The 27,458-nt window shown below is 44.0% G+C and overlaps 1 protein-coding gene across 2 annotated transcripts in view; it reads left to right on the forward strand.

Annotated features, from left to right (window-relative positions):
* hmgcll1 (3-hydroxymethyl-3-methylglutaryl-CoA lyase-like 1) overlaps positions 1–27,458 on the forward strand; it is an 85,257-nt gene that overhangs the window by 45,550 nt on the left and 12,249 nt on the right. For both annotated transcript variants that reach the window (XM_051919160.1, XM_051919161.1), the window contains 2 exons: positions 5,403–5,466; positions 7,450–7,638. In XM_051919160.1, coding sequence (XP_051775120.1) covers positions 5,403–5,466; positions 7,450–7,638 — 253 coding nt within the window. The remainder of the gene's footprint in view (positions 1–5,402; positions 5,467–7,449; positions 7,639–27,458) is intronic.

Raw genomic sequence — 27,458 nt, forward strand, 5'->3', positions numbered from 1 at the left:
GGACATAAGAATGGCCGTGACACAGTGACAAACCTCCTGCTGCTCCCAACATGCCAGGAGGACTAGGCCCTGAGTTTGCGACCTCCTCTCGCAGACGTTGACTGTCGGATGGGTGTCTTGCTCCAACCCCTGGTGAGAAATGCTTCATCTTTATGAGAAATGGTTTAATCACCAGGGTGGCACGGTGGCTTCCCGGGTCCTCCCTGCGTGGAGTTTCCATTTTCTCCCACGTGTCTATGTGGGTTTCCTCCCACAGTCCAAAGACATGCAGGTTAAGTGGATTGGCGATTCTAAAATTGGCCCTGGTGTGTGTGCTTGGTGTGTGTGTGTGCGTCCTGCGGTGGGTTGGCGGTGGTTCTGCATTGCACCCTGTGTTCCAGCAAACCTGCCGTGACCCTGTGTTTGGATTCAGCAGGTTGGAAAATGAATGGATGGTTTAATCACCTTGGAGCTGTTAGCAGTGAGGAAAATGAAAAACACAGAATCGAGAAATAAATCAAAGTCGGCGAACAGGTCAAAAAGTACCCTTTCACCAATGAGAACGTTAACCAGAAGAGTAAGGGTACAAAATCTTAAGCACTAAGAAAGACACCCATCAAGATTGTTTAGTTGTTTGTTTTTTAATTCATGGACGATGAAGTGAACTGTTGCTCCACAGGTTCAGCTACGACACACATGACGTCAGATGTCACAAAACATGGATTGACCCCCACCCTCCCCCGACCCAGTGACTAAGAACAGATTCCAAGCAATGGAGCCCATGATATAGTGGTGTCTGTGATTAAACCAAATAGCATCAAAGGACGGTAGGGAAAGTACAAATAAAAATGCTTGCCAGTAACGTTCTTTAAGGCATCAAATGACTGTTTCCGTGACTAAATCTCGCAAAAGGCTGAGAAAACTCTGGAAATAAAATTCCATAAAGGTAGACGCTCATAATATTTGGAAATCCCAATTTTTCGGACAGATTTTCAGAGAATACGATTGGTGGGACACACTTCTTCTTCATGTAAAATGGCCCACTAGGAGGCAGTTTCATCTCTGTATGTAATTGGGAATCCGAGCAATTTTCCGGATAGAGTGTGTATTAATTCCTGCATTTATTTCTAGTAGGATTGACTACTGCAGTGCGGTGTTCACTGGATGTTCAAACTGTTCTTTATACAGCCTCCAGTTAATCCAAAATGCTGCTGCAAGAATTATTACAAGAACAAGAAAATACGAACACATCACTCCAGTTCTTAAATCCTTACACTGGCTCCCGGTTAAGTTTAGGGCAGATTTCAAAATCCTCCTTTTAACATATAAAGCCTTAAATGGCTGAGGTCTGGCTTACTTGTCTGAACTTATCATGACTTACAAACCTGAGCGCACATTAAGATCTCAAGATTCTGGTCTGCTTTTGATTCCAAAGATTAATAAAATAACATCAGGAGGTCGAGCTTTTAGTTACAGGACCCCTAAACTGTGGAGTGGTCTGCCTGCTACTATAAGAGATGCCCCTTCGGTCTCAGCTTTCAAATCTCACCACTTCAGTTTAGCACACCCTGACTAGAGCTGCTGATTAACTGTACAGACTGCATCTCTGTTGTTAGTCATTAGCACTAAAACATAAGTCACATGATAGTTAGAATTGGATACTAACCCTTACCTATTCTGTTTCTCTTCTTGGTACTCAAATGTGGCACTTGGTGCCACGGCCCACCTGCCAAGTTGTTTTGCCTGCCTAAGGTAAAGTCATCCCTGATGGAGGATTGCAGAAATCGTGGGAAAGAGGGGTCCTTTCATTGGATTAGCGCTATTTCAGCTGTGGAATGGCCCAATGGGGGAGGCAGCTTGATGAATGAGGTCTCCAGGACCCTAAACAAATCCAAATCATATTATGGAATATCATCTACTGTTAAATTCTACTCCATACTTCTAAAATTTTTATTTTTATACTGCATTGAGGATTTGTTCTGTTCTGTGTACTGTATTGTATTGATGCCCCTTCTTTTTGACACCCACTGCACGCCCAACCTACCTTGAAAGGGGTCTCTCTCTGAACTGCCTTTCCAGAGGTTTCTTTCATTTTATCCCTACAAGGGTTTTTTTTTGGGAGTTTTTTCTTGTCTTCTTAGACAGTCTTCTTGGGGGACTGTCAATAGTCAGGGCCTGTTAAAGCCCATTGTGGCACTTCTTGTGTGATTTTGGGCTATGCAAAAAATAAATTGTATTGTATTGTAATTGTACTGTTTGGTCTCGTAGGGTCCTATGATGATCCTGTTTTCCCCTTTATACTCTTTATTGTGTAGACCTTAATAAAAAGTCTTAAATCCCATACACTTACTGCTCTGTGGTTGTGGACCTTAGCACTTCCTCTCCCCTTCTCTCCTTTACCCCTATAACCACTAGCACTTGGACATAATAAAACAAGAAGTAGGAGAAAGAGCTACACCTTTAACTATGCAGTATAGATAATACATTTTATTAAAACTAGTGCCATATAAGCAAATAGAATGTGGCTTTGCCAACCAAGACAATAGAACCTGATAAAGCTAATGTGCAGTTTCTGGTGGTGCAGTAACTTATAGTTTCATTCGTTTCTTCCTGGTCAGCTCATCATCTGCACAGGCCCAGGTAGCCCACGTCCTTCAGATCATCATCTGGTCTGCTTTCATCACGATGCAACATGGCAGAGAGCAACCAATGGCAGGTCTCTCTCTTTATTGTCCCTCTGTGTCTCCTAACAAAGCCACACCTTCCTGGTCCATTCACCAATGGAATAGCTCAGGCACAGAGTCGTCAAGCCCACCTGCCCCCCAACACCTGAAATTAGTTTGTTTCTTCTGAGCATCCATCAACCAACCAACCAACCAAGAAAGGAAATGCAAGTCACTGAGCAATAAAACTACTAGCCCTCTCTGTCAGTTTTCTAGAAATTCAGTAATATAAGTCAGCATTCCTAAAGTTTTGGGGGCAGAACAAAGAAATGGCATGCCCATCCTCAATGCTTTTTAAACATTATAACAAGTAAAATGCTAATTCTACAAATAAAGACATGCAAAATAGTTATGAACCTACATGCTACATATCACTCATTTTACAACTCCACCACAGAGTGTCGGGTCATGTGGTCAGTGGGAGGGACTTTGTCTTGTTTGTATGAAATGGTGTAATGACTTTGTAAACCACTAGAGGGCAGTATCCTCTCAGTGTGTAGTGGGGCAGCCAGGACTTTCCTGAGCAGAGTCGAGGAAACGACGGCCAGTGGCCACATTTTTCCATCATATGGTCAAATGATCAGAAAGACCACAAAGGGGGCTGCGGGGGTAGGGTCCTTTCTGTATATAGTTGGGAATCCCAATTGTTTTTTTTGGACAGTGTCAGGGCTTGTGGTTGCAGGGATGCACTTCTTCATGTGAAATTGTGCAATGACCAGAGAGACCACTAGGGAACATTTTTCTTGGAAAATCCCAATTATTTTCTGGACAGACTATCAGGACATGTGGTCAATGGGACATGTGAAATGATGTAATGACTGTGGAAGCCACTAGATGCCAGTGTCCTCTGTGTATATAGCAGATCAGCGAAACTTCTTTTCATAGAATGTAGGAGTAGATTGCAAGGGAGCTTCATTTGCTGTAATGACCAGAGAAGCTATAAGATGTTATTGTCCCTTCTCTATTTAGTTGGGAATCCCAAATGGGCTTTTTTTTGGATAGAGTGTTGGTGGGATGCACGTCTTCTTCATTATGAACGTTGTAATGACCAGAGAGACCACTATGAGGCAGTTTCCCCTCTGCTTGTTGTTGGGAATCCCAATTTGTCAGGTCATGTTGCCTGTTTTATAAAGCCCATTGTGGCATTCCTTATGTGATTTTGTGGCTATGCAAGAAATACATTGTTGTTGTGGTCAGTGGGATGTGAAATGTTGTAATGACTTTGGAAGCCACTAGATGGCAGTACCCTCTATGTATGAACTTTCTTTCGTAGAATGGAGGAGCAGTTGGCTAGAGGCCACATTTCTCTTTCATTTGGTGTAATGACCACAGAGACCACAAGGGGCCGGTGTTCTCACTGTGGGAAGAGGGGGACACCAAGAGTTTCCTGGATGAAATGGGAAGGAATGGTGACCTATGTAATGGCCTGGCAAACCACCACTAAGAGATGGTGACCACTGCATAATATTGCTTTGAAAAAAAATCTAATTTCAGGTGGTCTGGGGTGGGTAGGAGGGTCTTTTGTTTTTGTGTAATGACCTGGGATACACTAGGGGGCATTTTCTTCCATACATATGCTGTAAAACAAAAGGATGCATGTGCAGGGGGTAACAGACTTCTAATTCTTTGTTTGAAAGAAGTGTGATGACTTGGTATACCACTAGGGGGGGTGTCCTCCACCGGTGCAATGGGTGATCCAGGGATTTCCCAGATAGAGTGGATGAACAGCTGGTCAGGGGGCACATTTCTCCCTTTGTTATGTGTAAAGACCAAGGAAACCATTGTATTGTATTGTATTGTATTGTATCGTCCACCCTGTGCATTATGGGAAGCCAAAGTTTCCCGGATAGGGTCGAGGGACCAGGTGGGCTGAAGACTCAATCTGAACATCGTTTTGTGTCAGGACCTGGGAAACCACTAAAAGGGATTCCAGTAGCTTCCTGTGGGGATGGATGGTTTCAATTTCTCGGTGTGAAAAGGTGTGAAAGAAACCACTGGCAATGTGATGGTTGACCCAGACAGAGAGTGTAGGAGAAGGTTTTCAGGGGCAAACTACCGCCTTGTTGTGTATGATGACCCAGTGTTCCATCCATTTTCCTAACCTGCTTATCCTGAGTAGGGTTGACAAGGAAGCTGGAGCCCATCCCAGCCTGCACCAGGTGCAAGGCAGGAACAATCCCTGAATGTCATGGAGTGCCAGTCCATCACAGGTGTGATGGGAAATCCCATGGTTTCCTTGGCAGAGCACAGAGACAGAAAGTTAGCAGTGAAAAATGACACGGTGTGCACCAGTGCCACCAAGTGGCAGTGTTTTGTAATAGACTTCATCCAAACTGGAGTTGCTGGCCTCTTGTAAGGGCAGCCCTGTGGCACAGCAGTCAGTGATTTCTGACTCAAAGCTTCAAATGACTGAGTCTGGTCACTGTCTGTGTCACTGTCACTGTCCTAACCCCAAGCCCCCAGGTTTGCTGAAAAACAATTCCAAAAGATGTGGGGGTCACATGACTGGTAACTCTGGGAGCGAGTGTGTTGGGGGCACGAGGAGCTACCTATCCCAAGCTGGTCCCTGCCTTGAGTGGCTTCCCCCATGACTGGGACTGGACAAAGTGGATACAGATAATGAATATAAGATACAACAGTTGTTTTCTGTCATTTAAAATATTATATTTGTGTAATGTTATGCATTTTCAATTCTTTTAGCTATGTGTCCTGTGTGCTGGGCTGTCCATATGAAAAACATACTGAACCAGGTAAAGTGGCCGAGGTAAGGACTTCTGTTCCATTACAAAAACAAACTATAAAACTGTTTAATGGAAGGGCTGATATGCACACCACTGACCCAAGTCTCTGGGGTCCGCTCTGTCATCTGCTTGTTGTGCTGTGGTCACTCACTGCATGGCTCATATTTCAAACCTCTTTTTGTTTGCCCAACATCACTAAATAATTCAAGAGTGTATTGTCAATGCTGGGGAATAAAGCTAGAGTTGGAAAAGTGCAAATATGTATATATGTAAAATGGGGGCTGGCTGTGCAATTTGAGCCCATATCCATATGCACAAAAAAGAGAATAAAATTAGCACTTTCAGAATTATGTGGAGCATTGTCACAGCGCCCCCTTATGACAGCAATAACATTAGCAGCCTCATCTGGATTAGAAAACATGCAGGAAAGTGTGGAGTTTGCAATGTGTGCAGTCTGATGGCGACCCTTGAGACCCTTACATGTTTTGCCTTCTCACGCCCAAAAACATGAATATGAAATGAACTGGTAATTTTGAGTTGGCCTGATGTGAGACAACTAGGGGGTTAAATGAGGTGGACGTCTGTGAGTCCAAAGACAAAATAAAAGAAAGCAGGTGCAGAAAACTGGAAAAAAAAACATTAAAGAGCGCCATCTGCAGTCCAACTGAGGGCAGCTCACCAAACATCTGTCTGCGTAAAGGGAAAAAATTGGAATTTTAGTGCCTTTCATTTATCTATCTATCTATCTATCTATCTATCTATCTATCTATCTATCTATCTATCTATCTATCTATCTATCTATCTATCTATCTATCTATCTATCTATCATATAGTGCCTTTCACATCTATCTATCTATCTATCTATCTATCTATCTATCTATCTATCTATCTATCTATCTATCTATCTATCTATCATATAGTGCCTTTCACATCTATCTATCTATCTATCTATCTATCTATCTATCTATCTATCTATCTATCTATCTATCTATCATATAGTGCCTTTCACATCTATCTATCTATCTATCTATCTATCTATCTATCTATCTATCTATCATATAGTGCCTTTCACATCTATCTATCTATCTATCTATCTATCTATCTATCTATCTATCTATCTATCTATCTATCTATCTATCATATAGTGCCTTTCACATCTATCTATCTATCTATCTATCTATCTATCTATCTATCTATCTATCTATCTATCTATCTATCTATCATATAGTGCCTTTCACATCTATCTATCTATCTATCTATCTATCTATCTATCTATCTATCTATCTATCTATCTATCTCAACCTTTAAGTATTTGTGACCCGAGTTTTCATAACACTTTAAATCGCCCCCCCCAACGTTTTTTTGAAAGGAGCCCACTAATACTAATTTGTCCTTTTTTAATTAATGATATATCATAGATGCATATTTTATTATACCTACTTAACTTTTATCAACATTTATCTAACTGTATATTTATTTTTCTAGTATCAGAGTGTAGTTTAAGTTAATTTGTTTTGGTTTCAATGGATGTATTTTTCATATTTTCGATTCTTGTGTTCTTTTTTTCACATTTTCGCGCCCCCCTTTTTGTTACTTTGCGCACCCCTAGGGGGGCCCACCCCACAGATTGAGAACCACTGATCTATCTATCTATCTATCTATCTATCTATCTATCTATTTAATCCTGCCAGTTACGCTTATCTGTCTATTGTTTGGGGTGTGAGAAATAATAATAATAATAATTATTATTCATTACATTTATATAGCGCTTTTCTCAGTACTCAAAGCGCTATCCACACAGGGAGGAACCGGGAAGCGAACCCACAATCTTCCACAGTCTCCTTACTGCAAAGCAGCAGCACTACCACTACGCCACCTATGAGGAAGCCCCCCCCCCCCCCCCCCCCCCCCATACATCTCCTCCCTGTGATGTTTCCTGGTAGGACAATTTCCTAATCCTCTCTGACCGCCCCTGCCTAACCTCCCTCCTTCTGTCTTCTTTTCAGGTGGCTAAAAGATTATTCAGCATGGGATGTTATGAAATTTCGCTGGGGGACACGACTGGAGTGGGCACCCCAGGGGCCATGTCTAAGATGTTAGAGCGAGTTCTGAAAGAAGTGCCTTGTGAAGCCCTTGCTGTTCACTGCCATGACACTTATGGACAGGCCCTGGCCAACATCCTGACCGCCTTGCAGGTACTGTACCTCTGTTGTATTTTCCTGGCAACTGCTCTTTGTCTTCAGTATTTTATTTCCAGAACGTTCAGGTAACAGGAATGATCCCAACAGATTCAAGGTGGTCAGTGCTTTCTGTATTAATGTGCTCTCAAGTTAAGCACTGACAGTCCAGATGGGCTTTTATTTTTTTGATCAGGTGCCCTGTTTGAAATGCCCATTGAAGACGGGGTGTGTGGGGATAAATGAAATCAGCTCTGAGCCTGTTTGAGTAAATTGTGCCACCTGCTATAAAATGTTTGATCAAAATTGCAGTTTTTAAGAGAAAAAGATCAAATGAAAGAAACTTGTCATGAATATGAAGCAGAAACTCAAAAAAACGAAGACAGGTCAGGAGCCATAAAGACAAACTGAGGCAGCAGAGAAAACCAAAAGGGCTAAGAAAGTAACAAGTAAGCAATTGTCACAGCTTGGCATAAAATTCAGTTGTGCTCCGAGGCTTAGTGAACTCATTGGAAAGTTGGAACATTTGTTGGTGTTTCTCGGTGTTTTCTCATGACTTAAATGTGTAGGTGTGTGTGTTACTTTTTCATGAAAGGCACAATACAAGCGTCTTAGCTTCTTTTGTTATCGTTGGACAAGGAATTCCCGTAAGCAAACCCCTTAGCCTATTAACCATGTGTTACATGCACACCCCTCGATACTCACACTGGGGACCCTCAACTCTGATGGGCTGCAGGTTTCTCTTCCTCCAACTTACAGTCGGTCACCTGTCCTTCATCTTCACCCAGCGTTCCTCCACTGCGAGGGCTGCATGACAGAGTCCTCCTGTGTCCCTGCAGGACCAGGATTTGCTAGGAAAAGGACCCCCTAACCCCTAATGTCAGTGAAGATGAGGCTACTAAAGTGAGGCAGTAACCAGAATTTATTTCATGAGGTCGCTTTAAAGGGGTGTTTGGCGCTCCCGATATCTGCCAGAGGATGACGGTCCAAGTGTTTAGAGTCTTGGAGCTCCCTGTTTGTCAGACATGGACGCTATCCAGTTACCTGAGATGAAGACTGGACACCTTCATGTGGGTCTCTTCAGAGGGTCCCTGGGTCCCTCTGGTTTGACTTTGTGTTGCTCACAAAGAGGGATATGGCCTGCATTGTGAGGGAGCGCCAGTTACAGCACTACGATTCCCTGAGGGTGACCCAGCTCTCAGGACCCTCATTGTTGTGGACTCGAGCGGCTGGACCAGGCCAAGGAGACACCCACGTAACACCTGGCTGCAGCTGACAGATTGTCATTTCCGGGGGGTTGGACTGGACCATGTATCTGTTGGGGGGGTCGTAGGGTCCAGCAAGTGTGGGGCATCTGTTGGTGATGAGAGGTTCACTGATCTTGACTTTGATCTTCGTGGAGTCAATGGAGGCTCTGATGGGGGCTCTCGAGAGTCTGAGTGAGGAGTCCAAGTGTCTGGGCTTGCGAGGGTCCTGATAAAAACCAAAGAGCCAGGCCTTTAATGACCTCTTGGGTACGGCCATCAGCAGTGTGTCTGTCTGCAGAGAGAGTGTTGACCTCGTCATTGAGAGGTTCACTGACCTCGGCAGTGACATTCATGACTCTGGTGACTCTTCCTATGAAGTCAGTAGACGGATTGGGAGAGCATGGAGAGCTGGAAAGGGGTGTGTGGTGGTCCTGATATCTGTGTAAAAGGACGAAGGTCCAAGTCTTTAGAGTCCTGGTGCTCCCTTTTTGTCAGTGACCTGAGATGAAGACTGGACTCCTTCATGTGGGTCTCTTCAGAGAATCCTTGGGTGTCGCTGGTTTGAGTTTGTGTTGCTCACGGAGTCCTGAACGAGGCACATGACCTGCATTGTGAGGGACATGTGGCGCCATTACCAGAGGGTGATCCGACTTGCAGGACCCTCATTGTTGAGGCCAAGGGGTATCCCATGTAACACCTGGCTGCAGTTGATAGATGGTTATTTCCAGGTGGTGGGACCGGACCTAGGGGGTCTGCCTAGGGGGTTGCCAATCGGGATCCCGAGCTGTTTCGTTGTGTGGTGAGTGTGGCAACATGCTCCCCAACCTGACCTGACCTGATCCGAGGTGACGGCGAGTCAAATGAAAACCGTAAAATTGCAATAAAAATTCATAACACCGTACTATCGCGACGTGAGGTGGCAATGACGTTAGGAGTGTCCAGCAGGTGGATGCCCAGAGCAGATGAGGTTCATGATGCCACAGTAGCAGCATTCTGTCGTTGGCTTTTTGAGAAGTTACAACCTTCTCTCCGGGGACACCTAACACTTGGTTTGAATCTAAACCGATGTTATAATTGTAATCAGAACCTAAGAACGTTTTAGTTTGTTCTGAAATGTAAAGGTAGGACCTAAAGGATGACAGTTACCTCGCAACAATAAAAGGAAAAGAAGATGAATCAACCGAGTGCATTCGTCAACAAACCCTAAACTACTTTTGAAAACTTCCACATAGACGTACAATAAATTCTCAATTTCCACGGATCGAGTTCCCACCGATCTGCTTATCCAGTGTTATAAACGTGTAACCCTTATGGCGGTCTAATCTTGCCAATCCATGAATAAGATCCTCAATGTGATTGGGCAGGGATGGACATCAGGGGCAGGGTCACCAGGTGCTGGAAATATTTCCAGCCCAATGACAGTGGAGAAGCCAGCTAATGGCGCTGTGGACACGCCCACTGAATAGCACTTGCAGTTTTAGTGCTGGCGATGTCCTTTCACATTGCAGTTTTGTTGTTATTGAAGCTATGGGGTAAGGGGTGGCAGGGTTCTGCTTGGAGTTTGGCCACATTTGGGGGCTGTGGCAGGGGAGGGGACTCCCCCCTTGGAGTTTGGCCACTGTCGGTGTCTGGGAACGTCTCGAATGGAAAGAGCAGAAAAAGCCACTCTTGGCCAGATCAAAACGCTTTTTTATCCATCCATCCATTTTCCAACCCACTGAATCCGAACACAGGGTCACGGGGGTCTGCTGGAGCCAATCCCAGCCAACACAGGGCACAAGGCAGGAACCAATCCCAGGCAGGGTGCCAACCCACCGCAGACAATACAATACAATACAATACAATACAATACAATACAATACAATACAATACAATACACAGAACAGAACAAACTGAACAATTGCTGAAGTGCGAGAGCAGGTCTGAGCTGTTCATAATGGCGTGGAGTGTAGCCAGCACTTCATAGAAAACATGCAAGTCACAATTAGTGAGGATGAACAGCATAATATCCAAAAAGAAATTGTGAGTCAAGCCCTGGCATGTCAGGGTGGACCAGTGGGTGCCAATGTGAGCTGTGACGCTGGAGACGAGGTCAGCCAGAGTTTATTAAAGGGGAGCTAAGATGAATTGGAGATGAACCCTTGGACAACGATGATTGCATCTTGTGAACCTAAGCATCTGAATCACGTTTTAAGCAAGTTTATTAAAGGGGAGCTAAGATAGGACATCCTGAGGGTTCGCCGGATCCCCTCGAGGTTGCTGGATATCATGGCCGGCCTGTACACTGGTACTGTGAGTGCTGTGCAGAGTGGAGGCAGACCCTCTGTGTTTTTCCCATTTGATTCTGGGGTCCGTCAGCGGGGTGTGTTCTGCTCCTACTCTGTTCAATGCTTATATGGACTGGGTGTTGGGCAGGGGCGTGGGGTCCATCATCTGAGGGGCATCTGTTGGTGATGAGAGGTTCACTGATCTTGACTTTGATCTTCACAGAGTGGGGCTCTCGAGAGACTGAGTGAGGAGTCGGAGTGTCTGGGCCTTGCGAGTGTCCTGATAAAAACCAAAGAGCCAGGCCTTTAATGACCTCTTGGGCACGGCCATCAGCAGTGTGTCTGTCTGCAGAGAGTGTCGACCTCGTCATTGAGAGGTTTACTTACCTCGGCAGTGACATTCATGTGACTCTGGTGACTCTTCCTATGAAGTCAGTAGACGGATTGTGAGAGCACAGGGGGTCATGAGGTCACTGGAAAGGGGTGTGTGGCGCTCCTGATATCTCAGCAATAGGACGAAGGTCCAAGTCTTTACAGTCCTAGTGCCCTCTGTTTGTGAGACATGGACACTATCCAGTGACCTGAGACGAAGTCTGGACTTCTTCATATGTGTCTCGCCAGAAAATCCTTGGGTACCGTTGGTTTGACTTTGTGTTGCTCGAATGAGGCGCATGACCTGCATTGTGATGGAGCGTCAGTTACGGTACTACGGCAATGTGACGTGTTTCCCCAAGGGTGATCCAGCTCACAGGACCCTCATTGTTGGAGACCCGAGTGGCTGGACCCCCAGGCCAAGGGGTCATCCATGTAACACTTGGCTACAGCAGATAGAGGGTGTGGCATGCGGCTGGGGATGGTGCCCAGCTGGGATGCCCAGGAGGATCCGGAGGAGGGCTTGTGCCTCCTCCAGACCACAAGGGGGCGACCGCCCTGGTTGTGTTGGGGACTTGTAAGCCCAACCCTGTAGGGGCCCGTGGTCACCGCCAGGGGGTGCCCCAATGCCTTGGGAGCCCTGGACCTCAGCACTTCCGCCACACCTGGAAGTGCTGGGGGTGAAGAGGATCGGGGACACCTGGAGTCCTTCTGGGTGCGCAGCCGGCACTTCCGCCACACAGGGGAGTGTCGGCGGAGGAGTGTCGGGAAGCACCTGGAGCCCATCTGGGTGTGCATAAAAGGGGCTGCTTCCCTTCACAGGATGGCTGGAGTCGGGTGGAAGAAGACAGAGCTCGGAGGAGAGGAGTGGAGGCGGACCAGAGACAGTGAAAGGCCAGGACTTAAGGGGTGATTGGTGCTGCGGCACTGGGTTTCTGCAATTTATCATTATTGTAAATAGTGTAAATAAGCATGTGTGTGGTGAAACATCATGTCTACCTGACTGTGTCCGGGCTGTACCCCACAAGGGTTATTCCCGCAGGGTGGGACTGGACCATGTGTGCCGGGATCCCGAGTTGTTTCGTCGTGTGGTGGGTGTAGCAACGCACTGTACCAGTTGTGGTGCCCGGCGGGCATTGATGCACGGCCGGGACACCCAGGAGGACCGGAGGAGGGCTTGTGGATCCTCTGGCACACGGGGGGGGGGCGTCCTCCCTGGTTGCTGTGGGGACCACGGGTACAGAGCTTGGAAGCTCATCCTTGTAGGCCAGGGGGCGCCCCAATGCCTTGGGAGTGTTAGACCTCAGTACTTTTGCCACACTGGGAAGTACTGGGGGAAGAGACTTGGAGACACCTGGTGGACTTCCGGTTTCACCGCTGGAGCTTCTGCCATACAGGGGTGTGGCTACGAGCCCCAGCATGCAGCTGGAGCCGTTCCGGGGTGAATTAAAGGGGCCGCCTCCCTCCAGTCGGGGGCAAGAGTCGGGTGGAAGTGGACGAAGCTTGGTAGAGAGGAGTGGAGGCGGACCAGAGACTGAGAGAAGGCATTGTGCGTGTGGCCAAGGACTTGAGGGGTGATTGGTGCTAAGGCACTAGGTTTGTGCTCATGATAAGTGTAAATAGTAGTTGTGAATAAACGTGTGTGGTTTAAACATCATGTCTACCTGTCTGTGTCCGGGCTGTTCCCCACACAGTGCACGCTCCCCAACTTGACTTAAGATAGGTCAGAGATTAACCTTGGGCAATGACCTTATGAACCCGGTACTGGCGAGAGTGAAGCTGAGGCCAGTTGTGAATGCAACTACAGCAGGATGGAGACCAGACGGAAGCCAGGAAGACAATCGGAACTAAAGAGCAATGACTAAGTCTGAGGTCACAAACAGAAATGGAGTCAAAAACAACACAAGAAAAATCGAAAACACTAGGGCTTACCTGGTAATGAAAGCCAACTACTTCTAAATTTTTCCACCAAAGGATACGAAAGCTGCAATTCGCCCCCATATTTATACAGAAAGTGCTGTTGACATCGCTAATCACAGTGAACAGGGACATGAAGACACCCAGCCAAGGATGTGCTCAAATCAAACAAACAAACTCTTGTGAACTTCGGAGGGTTTATGGTTCCTGAGCACAAAAACTCCCAATTCTGACTCAAAATGCCCAAAAGAGGAGGGAGGCCATCAAACTCCGGCAAATAACAAGAGGTGAAGCGCAGAATTTTTATAAAAAAGAATTTTGTTTATATAAATAATGCTCTGCAGCACCAGGACACTCGAAAAGACACAAAAGGCAAAAGTGCAATCCCGAAGCAAACAAAGTCCCAATGCACGATACTAAGAAGAGTCGACAAAACAGAACGACGGGGTCCAAACTCCAGAAATCGACAAAGGTGAAAAGTTAATGAGAAATCCAGCAAAACTCACCACTGCCAGCACATTCAATGAACCGCAAGGGACTGTGAGTTGTCCTCAGCCATTGTAAGGCTTAGCTTAGTCCCTTGATGGTGATGGACAGGTGGTCCCACCTCTTGGGGGACCCACCCATAAAACACCCTACTTGCTCTTCTCTGGACCTTTTCTTGTGCTGCTATGTCCTTTTTGTAGCCTGGAGGGCCAAACTGCACCCAGTACTCCAAGTGAGGCCTCACCAGTGTGTTATAAAGCTTGAGCAGAACCTCCGTGGACTTGTTCGCCATACCTCAAGGCGCTATATAACCTGACATTCTGTTATCCTTCTTAATGGCTTCTGAACACTGTCTGGAAGTCGATAGCTTAGAGTGCACTTTGACTCCTAAGTTCTTCTCATAAGGTGGACTTTCCATTTTCCGACCACCCATTGTGTATTCAGACCTCACATTTTTACTTCCTCTGTGAAATTCTTTACATTTACTGACATTAAGTATCATTAAATTTCCATAGACACTTGGAATAAGCTACCAAGTAGTGTGGTAGACAGTAAGACTTTAGGAACTTTCAAAACTCAGCTTTTTTTTTACAAGAATTAAGTGGATAGGACTAGTAAGCTTTTTGGGCTAAATGGCCTGTTCTCGTTCAAACTGTTCTAATGTTCATCTGGCATAAATCTGCCCAAGTCTGTCTGTTGTCCATGTCCCCCTGTTATAATTCCAGTGGATTCCCTGCCAATCCTCCTAGCTTGGTATCATCTGAAAACTTAACCTGCTTTTCCTATGCAAATCATTTATTTGTATTCTAAAACTAGCAGTGGCCTCAGCACTGCCCCCTGCTGAACACCTCTCTCAACTTCACCTGAGTTTCATAAGGTTCCTCATCCCATCACCATCCTGTGACTGAGCCAATTCTGCCCTCATCTACACTCCACACCCTGAACTGCCACTTCTTTCCTTTTGATGCCCACCCCCTCATGTGGCCCCTTATCAAATTCTTTCTGAAGGTCCTGATAAATAATCTCACATGCACCATTTTGATTGTACCTTTGTATTGGTTCCTCATTGAATTTCCAGCATGTCAGTAAAACCTGACCTCCGTCGTCGGAGCCTGTCCTTGCCATGTCCCCCTCAATCTTCTCCTTAATAATTCCTTCTGTGAATTTGCCTCTGACTCCGGTGCCCCTACATTTGTACCATCTGTCTTGACATGAAAAACACGGTTCAGAATTCTTTTGCTCACTCCCCAAAAACGTGGACACCTTCTTTGTGCCTGTGCAATCCTTTCTGATCTCTATTGGGGCCTAAAGAAAAACTCACATAACTGATACACCGGCTGGCCATTCATTAAATAAGAGTCACGGGGGGAGCAACATAATAGCCGAGCTCCAAAAGCCCACCAGAGATAATCCCCTGCCTGGTGGAATGTGAAGATATTATCACAAGTTCTCATTACGAAGTGGCAGCGGTCCACACCACCAGCTGAGAGAGAAATGAATTCCTCTGACCCGACCTTCTCATTCCTCCCTTGGTAGCCGGTTATCCTTCCGCCCCTAAAGAAGAATCCGAAGCGGAACTCCTGTCCAACCACGTAGAATTAATTTATCAGACTGACTTAAGAGCTCTTCCCCTGAGGACCCTGAACTGGTCAAAGCTGGCTTGATAATGGATAGTTGGACTTTGGGGTACTGACAGAGCAAAAGGTGACAGTGTATGCCAATGAAGTTTTACTTAATGTCATTGTCACGTGGGAAATTCTTACTTGTATGCCTGATCAACACGCATCATGTCACCTCACCTCCGATACACTAATCAGCGAGGTTAGCTCATCAAAAGTGAGCGGGGGGTTCTCAAGTATAAAACATGTTCACATCTAGAAATGTGTGTAAGCCACTTCTTACTCTAAAGAAGATTTTTATAATTTATTAGGATTTATAAAACACTAACTTGATGTGGAAAACGTCTTAAAGTTACGGCAAGTTTTGGCCATCTGCGAGTCCTATGCAGACTTTGCTGCTGACATTTTAGCGACTCCAGGACGATAGGACAACAAAGTCAATGGTAAATCTCACTTCATTTCACATTTCAATGATGCGTCAGCCCCACGATATCACAGGTAACTGACGTGATTTCTCAATACTGCCATCTTCAGTGTTGGTGATGCGCTTCATGTTAACTGCTTTTAGCGTGTAGTCTGTCAATGTCATCTATAAAACGGGTGTGCTGTACGACAATCTCAGTTTATAAAGGAACTCGTGTGGCACATGGCATGCATTGTTTTATAAATCCATTATTTTGTGCGTACACCGGTTTAGCCTTGCAAGCGTGAGCAAAAATTTAATATGGAATCCAAGCAAGGTTTTATACACGAGGCCTCTAGCCTGTAAACCTGTGGTTTTTTCCTCACCAACAAGTGATTTGTTCAATAAAGTAGCTTGAAAAATCTCAGAGATTCTGAGTTTCACCAACACTAAAAAACAAGCTTTAGATTATTTCAAAAAGTGGGCTAATACAGCAGACAATATAGCCAAAGTGCCGGAAGGCCTAAAAAAATGACCACAAAGCCGGCCAGAATCCTAACTAGCCTAGCCAGATAAGGAGCACTCTATGGCAGCCTGGGTTCATACTTTACGGGCTGGCTTTGGCCTATATTTTGGGTCTTAGCTTATCTATCTATCTATCTATCTATCTATCTATCTATCTATCTATCTATCTATCTATCTATCTATCTATCTATCTATCTATCTATCTATCTATCTTATATAGTGCCTTTCATGCCTATCTATCACTACATAATAATAGATAGATAGATAGATAGATAGATAGATAGATAGATAGATAGATAGATAGATAGATAGATAGATAGATAGATAGATAGATAGAAAGGCACTATATGATAGATAGATAGACATTGTCTCAGGTGCCTGAAGGTTAAGTAAATGAAGAAAAAAAAGGAAGCATGAATTACTAATTAAATTAGCACTCTTTAACAGGTCCAGGTATTATGAGCATTCCCACCGTGGGATGATTTCTGCACTGGGTCCGGTGTTTCCAGGGTAAATAATCAACAGCCAGCCTGCTAATGACTCAATGATCTCAGCAGACAAAGCACAAAAAGTTGAATATGACATGTCAAAGATTCTCCATGCTGACTTCCTAAGAGTCAACTTCTATCACATAATGGTCGCGACAGGCCGTGTTTGCTCCACATGGAAGTGCACTGCTCTGTAATTGCTGGGGTGGGCTGCATTAGTCATGTAGGTGTGATGAGGTGCGCCTCGGCAAGTCTTTCATTACACAAAGCCATAATTAGTCTTACTGGATCATCAGGTAACAGGGAAATGCAGGCACAGAATAATAGCATTGGATTGTCCCATGGAATTCGTTATTTTTAACAAGTGAAGAATCGTAAAATGGACTATATGTGTATCTGTTATATACTTCCTTCCATATCTATCTATCTATCTATCTATCTATCTATCTATCTATCTATCTATCTATCTATCTATCTATCTATCTATCTATCTATCTATCATATAGTGCCTTTCACTTCTATCTATCTATCTATCTATCTATCTATCTATCTATCTATCTATCTATCTATCTATCTATCTATCTATCTATCTATCATATAGTGCCTTTCACTTCTATCTATCTATCTATCTATCATATAGTGCCTTTCACTTCTATCTATCTATCTATCTATCTATCTATCTATCTATCTATCTATCTATCTATCTATCTATCTATCTATCATATAGTGCCTTTCACATCTATCTATCTATCTATCTATCTATCTATCTATCTATCTATCTATCTATCTATCTATCTATCTATCTATCTATCTATCTATCTATCATATAGTGCCTTTCACTTCTATCTATCTATCTATCTATCTATCTATCTATCTATCTATCTATCTATCTATCTATCTATCTATCTATCTATCTATCATATAGTGCCTTTCACTTCTATCTATCTATCTATCATATAGTGCCTTTCACTTCTATCTATCTATCTATCTATCTATCTATCTATCTATCTATCTATCTATCTATCTATCTATCTATCTATTGATTATATAGTGCCTTTCACATCTATCTATCTATCTATCTATCTATCTATCTATCTATCTATCTATCTATCTATCTATCTATCATATAGTGCCTTTCACATCTATCTATCTATCTATCTATCTATCTATCTATCTATCTATCTATCTATCTATCTATCTATCTATCTATCTATCTATCTATCTATCATATTGTGCCTTTCACTTCTATCTATCTATCTATCTATCTATCTATCTATCTATCTATCTATCTATCTATCTATGTATCTATCTATCTATCTATCTATCTATCTATCTATCTATCTATCATATAGTGCCTTTCACTTCTATCTATCTATCTATCTATCTATCTATCTATCTATCTATCTATCTATCTATCTATCTATCTATCTATCTATCATATAGTGCCTTTCATATCTATCTATCTATCTATCTATCTATCTATCTATCTATCTATCTATCTATCTATCTATCTATCTATCTATCATATAGTGCCTTTCACTTCTATCTATCTATCTATCTATCTATCTATCTATCTATCTATCTATCTATCTATCTATCTATCTATCTATCATATAGTGCCTTTCATATCTATCTATCTATCTATCTATCTATCTATCTATCTATCTATCTATCTATCTATCTATCTATCTATCATATAGTGCCTTTCACTTCTATCTATCTATCTATCTATCTATCTATCTATCTATCTATCTATCTATCTATCTATCTATCTATCTATCTATCTATCTATCTATCTTATATAGTGTCTTTCATTTCTAGAATATGAGAAACAATCTGGAGTATCTTTAGTAAACCCCCTTGTCGATCTGAGGACAACATGCAGCCTCCACCCAGATGCTAAGCCAGAATCAGTAGCCCAGCCACCAGGGTGCCACCATGTTGTCATTGTCATCATGAATTTGTTCACCCCCCCCCCCCCCCCCCAGAGGGTCTGCCCCGCCTCCTCAGCACACACCCCGGTTTGTAACGAGGGAGGGGTCCAGGGTACCTAGAATGGCATCCCTAATTGTAATCCAGTACTTATAATGATAACGCTGATGTTAATCACGGTGATCATTTTTCCTCAACAGGAACCTCTCCATCCTGTTCAACCTGAAGGCTTTTTCTGTGACCTTCCAAACTGGTTTCCCATTGTAGTGCTCTAAAGATCCTTCCCTCAGATTAGAAACAAAGATTGCTTTGTTAATGGATGTGCTCATGACACAATGGGCTGAAAAAGACAGGATTGAAAGGCAAAAAAACAAAACAAAAGAAGAAGAAGAAAAACACATGAGAAGACAACAAGCAGTTTGACCCCACACCCCCAATCCCCCGTCACATCCCGGTCAATGGAGCCTTCTATTAAAGCCCGGCTGCAATAAAGATACGACAGGCTGTAATTAGCCTCCATATTTAATTGTACGGTGGGTTAAGTGCCTCATTAGGAATGCCTTTGCGCCCCGCAGCATTTTCTCCTACCTGCTCTGCCTGCCAGGTTACTGCTATGATTAAAGCGAACAATGCAATGGAAAATTGACCTCTTTCCAAAATGCCGTTGGAAGGGTCTAAAGGTCAAAATCAATAGCAGCATCTTCTGAAGTTGACCACACTGCAATTATCAGTGCTTAGCAGACTATTGAAGCGGCATGAAGCTGATCAAATGAGAACGAGACGTCCTGCTGATCCTCTTCAAGGGAATACGGGAAAGCAGTTCAGGAATTCGAATCTTGCTTCATGGGTGAGGTGCTGCCCCCATCAAAGCTTTCTGAAGTCTTCATGCCCACCATTCGGGTCCTCGATGACCCACCTCAAGTCGAGTCTCTCTCTGTTCACTTTGTATGATGGAGCCGTTCCTCCCTGCCAGGTTTAGCTGGGGTGAGGTGGTCTACAGATCTCACCACACATGGGGAGTTAAAGTCTGGACTATGACTGGCAATTCAAGGACCCCCATTTCCTTCACGTGACACCCCCTAATTGTGTGATTGAGTTCCTTGTCCTGTCAAAAGACAAAGTTAGGGGATGGAGACCAGAAAGACAATCCATCTCGGTGAATATCAAGTTAAGTCGGTTAGGGAGAAGTGGAGGGAGAAATGTCAGTGTGCCCCCCCCCTCCCCTCATAACTGCACCCTGCACTTTTCTACTCCATTTTCCCAGAGTTCACCCACTTCCAAAGGCTTGTCTGGGTCTTCTGGAATTTTGTTTGCTGCCTCATCAGTGCCTGCCATTCCTCCAAGTTTTGTGTCATCTGCAAATTTCACAAGTTCACCAGCTACAGCAGACATTAATATAACAAGGGTCCAAAGAGAGACCCCCCATTGATGGCAGCAGTCACTCAAATCAGTGACTGTGATTGGTGAGAACATTAAAAATGAAAGGACAACTTTGAAAACCCATCAGATCTCAATCCTGCTGACTCTCTCTACTGCTATGGACTGATATGGTGATGTGTGAGGAACAAAAGGATGGAAATGAAAATAATCAACCGACAGAGGGATACCCCGAAAATCAAAGGGAAACAAATGATGGGGCAGGCAGGCAGGCAGGTGAGTCCATTTGGCCAAAATGTCAATGCACCATCTCCAAATCGCACTCAGTAGTTTGTATGCCTGACAACGTCCTAATGAGATGACGGATCTCCTCCCAGATCTGGACCAGGGCATCATTGAGCTCCTGGACAGTTTGAGGCGTCGGATGGACCGAAACATAATGTCCCACCCAGAGGTGTGCTATTGGATTGAGGTCAGGAGAGTGAGCGTGGGGTCCGGCCAGTCAATGGTATCAATTCCTTCATCCTCTCGCCACATGAGGCCGGGCATTGTCGTGCACCAGGAGGAACCAGCATAGGGTCTGACAATGGGTCCAAGGATTTCATCCTGATATCTAATGGCAGTCCTGTGGTGCCGTTGTCTAGCCTGTAGGGGTCTGTGCGTCCCTCCATGGATATGCCTTCCCAGACCATCACTGACCCACCACCAAACTGGTCATGCTGAACGATGTCGCAGGCAGCATAACGTTCTCCACTGCTTCTCCAGACCCTTTCACGTCTGCCACATGTGCTCAGGGTGAACCTGCTCTCATCTGTGAAAAGCACAGGGCGCCCGCCAGTGGTGGACTTGCCAATTCTGCTGTTCTATGGCAAATGCCAATCGAGCTCAATGGTGCCCACTAGAGGATGTCGGGCCCTCAGGCCACCCTCATGAAGTCTGTTTCTGATTGTTTGCTCAGAGACATTCACACCATTGGTCGGCCTGCCTGCTGGAGGTCATTTTGTAGGCTCTGCCACTGCTCATCCTGTTCCTCTTTGCCCAAAGGAGCAGATACCGGTGGGTCCTGCTGATGGGTTAAGGACCTTCTACGAGGGGCCCTGTCCAGTTCTCCTAGACGAACTCCTGGAATCTGCTCCATGCTGGGAGACACAGCAAACCTTCTGGCAATGCCATGTATTGATAGATAGATAGATAGATAGATAGATAGATAGATAGATAGATAGATAGATAGATAGATAGATAGATAGATAGATAGATAGATAGATAGATACTTTATTAATCCCAATGGGAAATTCACAATGTGCCATCCTGGAGAAGTTGGCCTACCTGTGCCACCTCTGTAGGGTCCAGGTATGGCCTCATGCTACCAGTAGTGACACTGACCGTAGCCAAATGCAAAGCGAGTGGCAAAACAGATGAGGAGGGAAAAATGTCAGTGGCATCCTCCAGCTGTTAACCCATTCACTCCTGTTTTGGGGGTCATCTCTTTGTTGCCCCTCTAGTGCACCAAAGCAGCTGAAACTGATGAACAAGCCCCTCTGCTACTTAACTGACCTGATCAATAGCCCACAAGTGTCACTGACTTGATGCTGTACTCGGATTAAAAAGGGGTCCTTTCATTTTTTCCTCCCTTCTTTCTTCCATATTTAATTCTGACCCTACATCTTTTTCTGCTACTGTCTGTAAAACCATCAAAATCTAAAGAGGTGCCTGGTCCGTTACCTCAGTCTGCCACTTGCCTTTGTCATCGAGAGCAGCACAAATAGGAAAGGACAGCAAAAATGACGGAGCACAACACAAAAAACAGTACAATAAATAAATAAATAAATAACTGATCTGCTGAGGAGTATTTTATGGAGCAGTGTAGCCCCCTGGTGGCTAACTGTAGAAAAGCAAAACACAAACTTGATGGTTCATCCTTTGCTCTGTGTGACCCTGGGTGGGTTCTTTTACCTCACAGTGCCCAATTATATCAAAATGGAAAGAATGGCAGTCTGACCTGCACCTGGCATTGGTGCACAGTAAAGAAAGGTGCCAGGAAAATGACAAGGCTGTCACTTTACAAGCCTTCACAAGCACTTACTGTACAACAAAACTGACCTTTATTACGAAATGAGTATCTTTTAAAGGAATAACCCACCCCAAATCAGATTTCTTTTTATGTTGCTTTCCTAGTTTGTTTAGTAATGATGACAGAGAAATGTTTTTAATTTTAGGTTTGAATGGAGAATGAAAATAAAAAAATCGGGAGTGCTCACCCTCAACTTTCTCGTATACTCAGATATGCGGATGGATATTTGAGGAATAAAACCCAAGACAATGATTAGATCTTTGTATTATGTACAATAAAGAACCATCAACAACAAATCAAATCAAATTAATAACATATTGAACTATTATTATACAAGTAAAGTTGAATAAATCTGAGTGTGCAGCTGCATCAATAAAAAAGTACCACCAAGATAGTGGAAATTGCCCAAAGGTTGATAGAAATCTACATTTTATACCAAATACTTGTATGCAAAATTTGATTATCCGAAATGAAAGCGAACTCAAGTTACAGTGTTTACACAGACACAGACATAATTACAAAAATGGTATTGTCAGACTCAGAGAGGTCAAAAATGTAGAGATTCATAAAAATCTCAAAACTGAATTTTAGGACGATTACAATACTTTACCTAAACTTAATATACGAGAAAGTGAAAAGGATACGATAGAATGGTGAGGTATGGGAGACAATGTGGAACGGCAGCAAATACAATCACAAACATTCATGAAAAGAGAAATCTAAGGTTATCTATCTATCTATCTATCTATCTATCTATCTATCTATCTATCTATCTATCTATCTAATCCTGCCTACTATACTAAAATTAAATTCTATCTATCTATCTATCTATCTATCTATCTATCTATCTAATCCTGCCTACTATACTAAAATTAAATTCTATCTATCTATCTATCTATCTATCTATCTATCTATCTATCTATCTATCTATCTATCTAATCCTGCCTACTATACTAAAATTAAATTCTATCTATCTATCTATCTATCTATCTATCTATCTATCTATCTATCTATCTATCTATCTATCTATCTATCTATCTAATCCTGCCTACTATACTAAAATTAAATTCTATCTATCTATCTATCTATCTATCTATCTATCTATCTATCTATCTATCTATCTATCTATCTAATCCTGCCTACTATACTAAAATTAAATTCTATCTATCTATCTATCTATCTATCTATCTATCTATCTATCTATCTATCTATCTATCTATCTATCTATCTATCTATCTATTTAATCCTGCCTACTATACTAAAATTAAATTCTATCTATCTATCTATCTATCTATCTATCTATCTATCTATCTATCTATCTAATCCTGCCTACTATACTAAAATTAAATTCTATCTATCTATCTATCTATCTATCTATCTATCTATCTATCTATCTATCTATCTATCTATCTATCTATCTCCCTCCTGTTTCGCTGTCGCTGTGCATGCTGGGTGGTTGTTTCGCGTGTTTGCGAGTGTGCCTCTTGGTGGACGCGGTGTGGTGAGTGTGGGTTTTCTTTTTTTCTTCTGATACTCTATTTTCTTTCTTTGGTGTAAACAGCTAAAACTTATTTTGTACTGAGTACGGCAGCCGTAATGGCTGCGAATCTTGAGCGTCTGAGCCGCCGCCATGGGATTAAACTTATTTCGGAGGAGTTTGTCCCTTTGGAGGCGGGGGTGTTGGCGATAGGCGAAGTGGTAGGCTGTGAGAATATCAAGTCGGCTTCACGAATGAGCGGGTCTATCGTTGCTTTCCTGAGCTCTGAGGATTTAGTTCCTATAATGGTTGAGAAAGGGGTTGTTATAAATGGCTCCTTTGTACAGGTTTCCCCTTTAGCCGTCCCGTCACGCAGAGTGACAATTTCGAATGCGCCGCCATTTCTCAAGAACGAAACTTTAGTAAAAGAGTTAGAGCGGCATGGACGTTTGGTGTCTAAAATTCGTTATATCCCTTTAGGTTGTAAATCGCCAGATTTAAAACATGTCTTGTCTTTTAGGAGACAAGTTTATATGGTTTTAAATAGAATGGAAGATGATTTAAACGTGGCAATGAAGTTCAGAGTGGACGGGTTTGATTATGTAATTTTTGTCACTTCGAATGAAATGAAATGTTTTGGGTGCGGGAGTGAAGCCCATTTAATCAAACAGTGTCCTGAGAGACAACACGGGCACAAGACAAACTGACCATGCAGTTATGGAAAAAGAAGGGCAGGAAGTGAAAGATCGTCCTGTAGTGGCTGATGGCGCAGAGACGCTTGTAGAGGCGCGGGGCGTTAAGAATAGAAATGCCTCAAGATCTGAGGGGCTAGAGGATCAGGTGCCTCCCAGGGATGAGCTGAATGAAGGCGGTAGTGAGACTGTAGGTCAGACAGCAGCAGCAGCAGAAAGTGTGTGGGGTGACATAGACATGGACGAGGGAAGTAGCAACGAGCCTGAAGAAAAAGGGGAATTTAAACGTCCTGCTCAGAAGAGGCAAGGTGAAAGAGAAGAGCGGGCACGTAAGAAACTTGTTTTAAGTCAGGGCTCGGGGGTCATTGGAGAGGATCCCGCCTATGGTCCCTGTCAGGAGGATTTTCCCGTCTTCGCGGAGACGGCCGATGACGGTTCAATTGCGGGGAATGTCGGGGAAGAGACCGATGACGGTAATATCTCTGATGTGTCTGCTGCCTCGGAGCCCCCAGAGTTAAAAGCCAGGGGGGGTTACAGCGCTCAGAGTGTGAAAGAGTTTTTGGTGAACACCGCCGGTAAAAAGGGGGTGGACGTGGCTGAGTTTTTCCCAGACATTGAGCTTTTTATATCGTCAGTCCGCGGGTTGCGGCGGGACAAAGCAGCCTCCGCGATGTTTGACGTTAAAGAGCTCGTGAGGCTCAAGAATTTAACAAGTAAACTGAGGAAACAGTCTAATTTAAACACCTCCTAATGGCTAAGCCCCCTGTTAAATCCACTCCACAGTATTTGTGGTGGTCCCTGTGTTTCATTGTGTGTTCATCTATATATTCAGATATCATGACAAGTGTACACATAGGAACCCTAAATATTAACGGGGGGAGAAGTCCAGATAAGAGGGTCGCACTTTTTGATTTTATAAGACAAAAAGGTTTGAATGTCACCTTTCTACAAGAAACTCACATTGATGAGCAAAATCAGTGGGAGTGGAGCAGGGATTGGAAAGGGGACATTTTCTTTAGCAATGGGACAAATGTTAGTGCTGGAGTGGCCATTTTATTTCTTGGTGGGCTGCAAGTAGAAGTCTGCAGGACTGATGAGTTGGTGAAAGGGAGACTCTTGAAAGTGACAGTAAAACTTCAAGGCAGTGTCGTCACTTTTATTAACGTGTACGCCCCGAATGAGGGTGAGGAGAGGCTCCAGTTCTTTAACAAATTAAGAGAGCTTTTATCAAAGTGTGACCCTGAGGAAGTGGTGGTGTTAGGAGGGGATTTTAATTGTACACTTGACTCAAGGATGGATAGAAACAATGGACTGGAACCGCACCCTCGCTCAGCGCGAGCTCTGGGAAAAATAATTAAGGACTTTGGGCTGGAAGATGTGTGGAGGTCTAAAAATGGGGCCTGTCGGCAATACACTTGGGGGAGGATGAGTGGAAACACGATCTCAATGGCGAGACTCGATCATTTTTACAGTTTTAAGCACCTGTTAGGGTTATTTAAGGTGTGCTCTATTGTGCCTACTGGCTTCTCCGATCACAGTCTGGTGTGTTGTTCACTTCTTTTTAACGTGTACAGACCCCGTAGTCCATACTGGCATTTTAACACACTCCTCCTCAAAGATCAGAACTTTAAAGAGTTGTTTGTTCATTTCTGGGGAGGTTGGAAGGCTATGAAGGAGGAGTTCACCAGCTTACAACAGTGGTGGGAGGTTGGGAAGAGTCACATCCGGGCTTTGTGTCAGGAGTATACCAGAAATGTCACCCAAGTATTGCGGTCAGAAATGGCAGCTCTGGAAAATCAAATAGCTGAGTTTCAACAACAACTAGAGAAGGGTCCTAATGAGCAGCTGCAGGCGAGCCTGACTACTGCTAAACTGGGGTTGGCCCACCTGCTTGAGACCAGGGCTCAGGGGGCTTTAGTGAGGGCCCGCTTTCAGCGGTTGACTGAGATGGATGCACCAACGCAGTACTTTTTTGGTTTAGAGAAAAAAAACTCACAGAGTAAACTCTTACATTGCATAAGAACACCCGATGGCAGAGAGACACAAGAGCCCAGTGAGATACGGCAGGTGGTCCGCGAATTTTATGAACTTTTGTTTGCGGCAGATGGAGATGGTGGCAATGAAGATCAACAGGCCTTTTTGCAGGACTTACCGCAACTTCCCAACGCAAACGTGGCAGATTTAAATAGTGAGGTGACCTTCGCAGAACTCACCAAAGCCCTGGGACAGCTGAACACAGGGAAGGTCCCGGGAATCGATGGCATTCCAGTGGAATTTTACAAAGAGTTCTGGGATGTCATTGGTCTGGACTTGCTAGAAGTGTTTCGGTGGAGTTTCAAAACTGGTTTGTTACCTCAAAGCTGCCGTAGAGCTGTGATCACGCTGCTGCCGAAGAAGGGAGACCTGTGTCTCATTAAGAACTGGCGGCCAGTGTCTCTCTTATGCGCAGACTATAAAGTTCTCTCTAAAGCCTTAGCCAACAGGATGGTCCAAGTTTTAGGGAGACTGGTGCATCCTGATCAGAATTACTGCGTGGCTGGCAGGTCCATTTTTAATAACATTTTTTTAATTCAGGACATTTTATCTGCTGCAAAACTGTTTGACTTTTGGACTGCTCTTATATTTCTTGACCAGGAAAAAGCTTTTGATAGGGTCAGTCACTCTTTTTTATGGAATGCCATGAAGGCTTTTGGGTTTGGGGAGTCTTTTATTAATTATATTCGATTGCTTTATAGTGACATTTCTGGTATAATCAAGGTCAATGGTGGTTTGTGCGCACCCTTCAGTGTCAGAAGAGGAGTCAGACAGGGCTGCTCTTTGTCCGGTATGTTATATGCTCTGGCGTTGGAGCCTTTCCTGGTGCACCTGAGGAAGGTGCTGACTGGTCTCACCATCCCCAACTGCAACATGGACCCTGTGAAAGTCACTGCTTATGCAGATGATCTCGCAGTTGTCATCAATGACC

The sequence above is a fragment of the Erpetoichthys calabaricus genome, chromosome 15 (assembly GCF_900747795.2).
Source record: "Erpetoichthys calabaricus chromosome 15, fErpCal1.3, whole genome shotgun sequence".
Taxonomy (NCBI): Eukaryota; Metazoa; Chordata; class Cladistia; order Polypteriformes; family Polypteridae; genus Erpetoichthys; species Erpetoichthys calabaricus.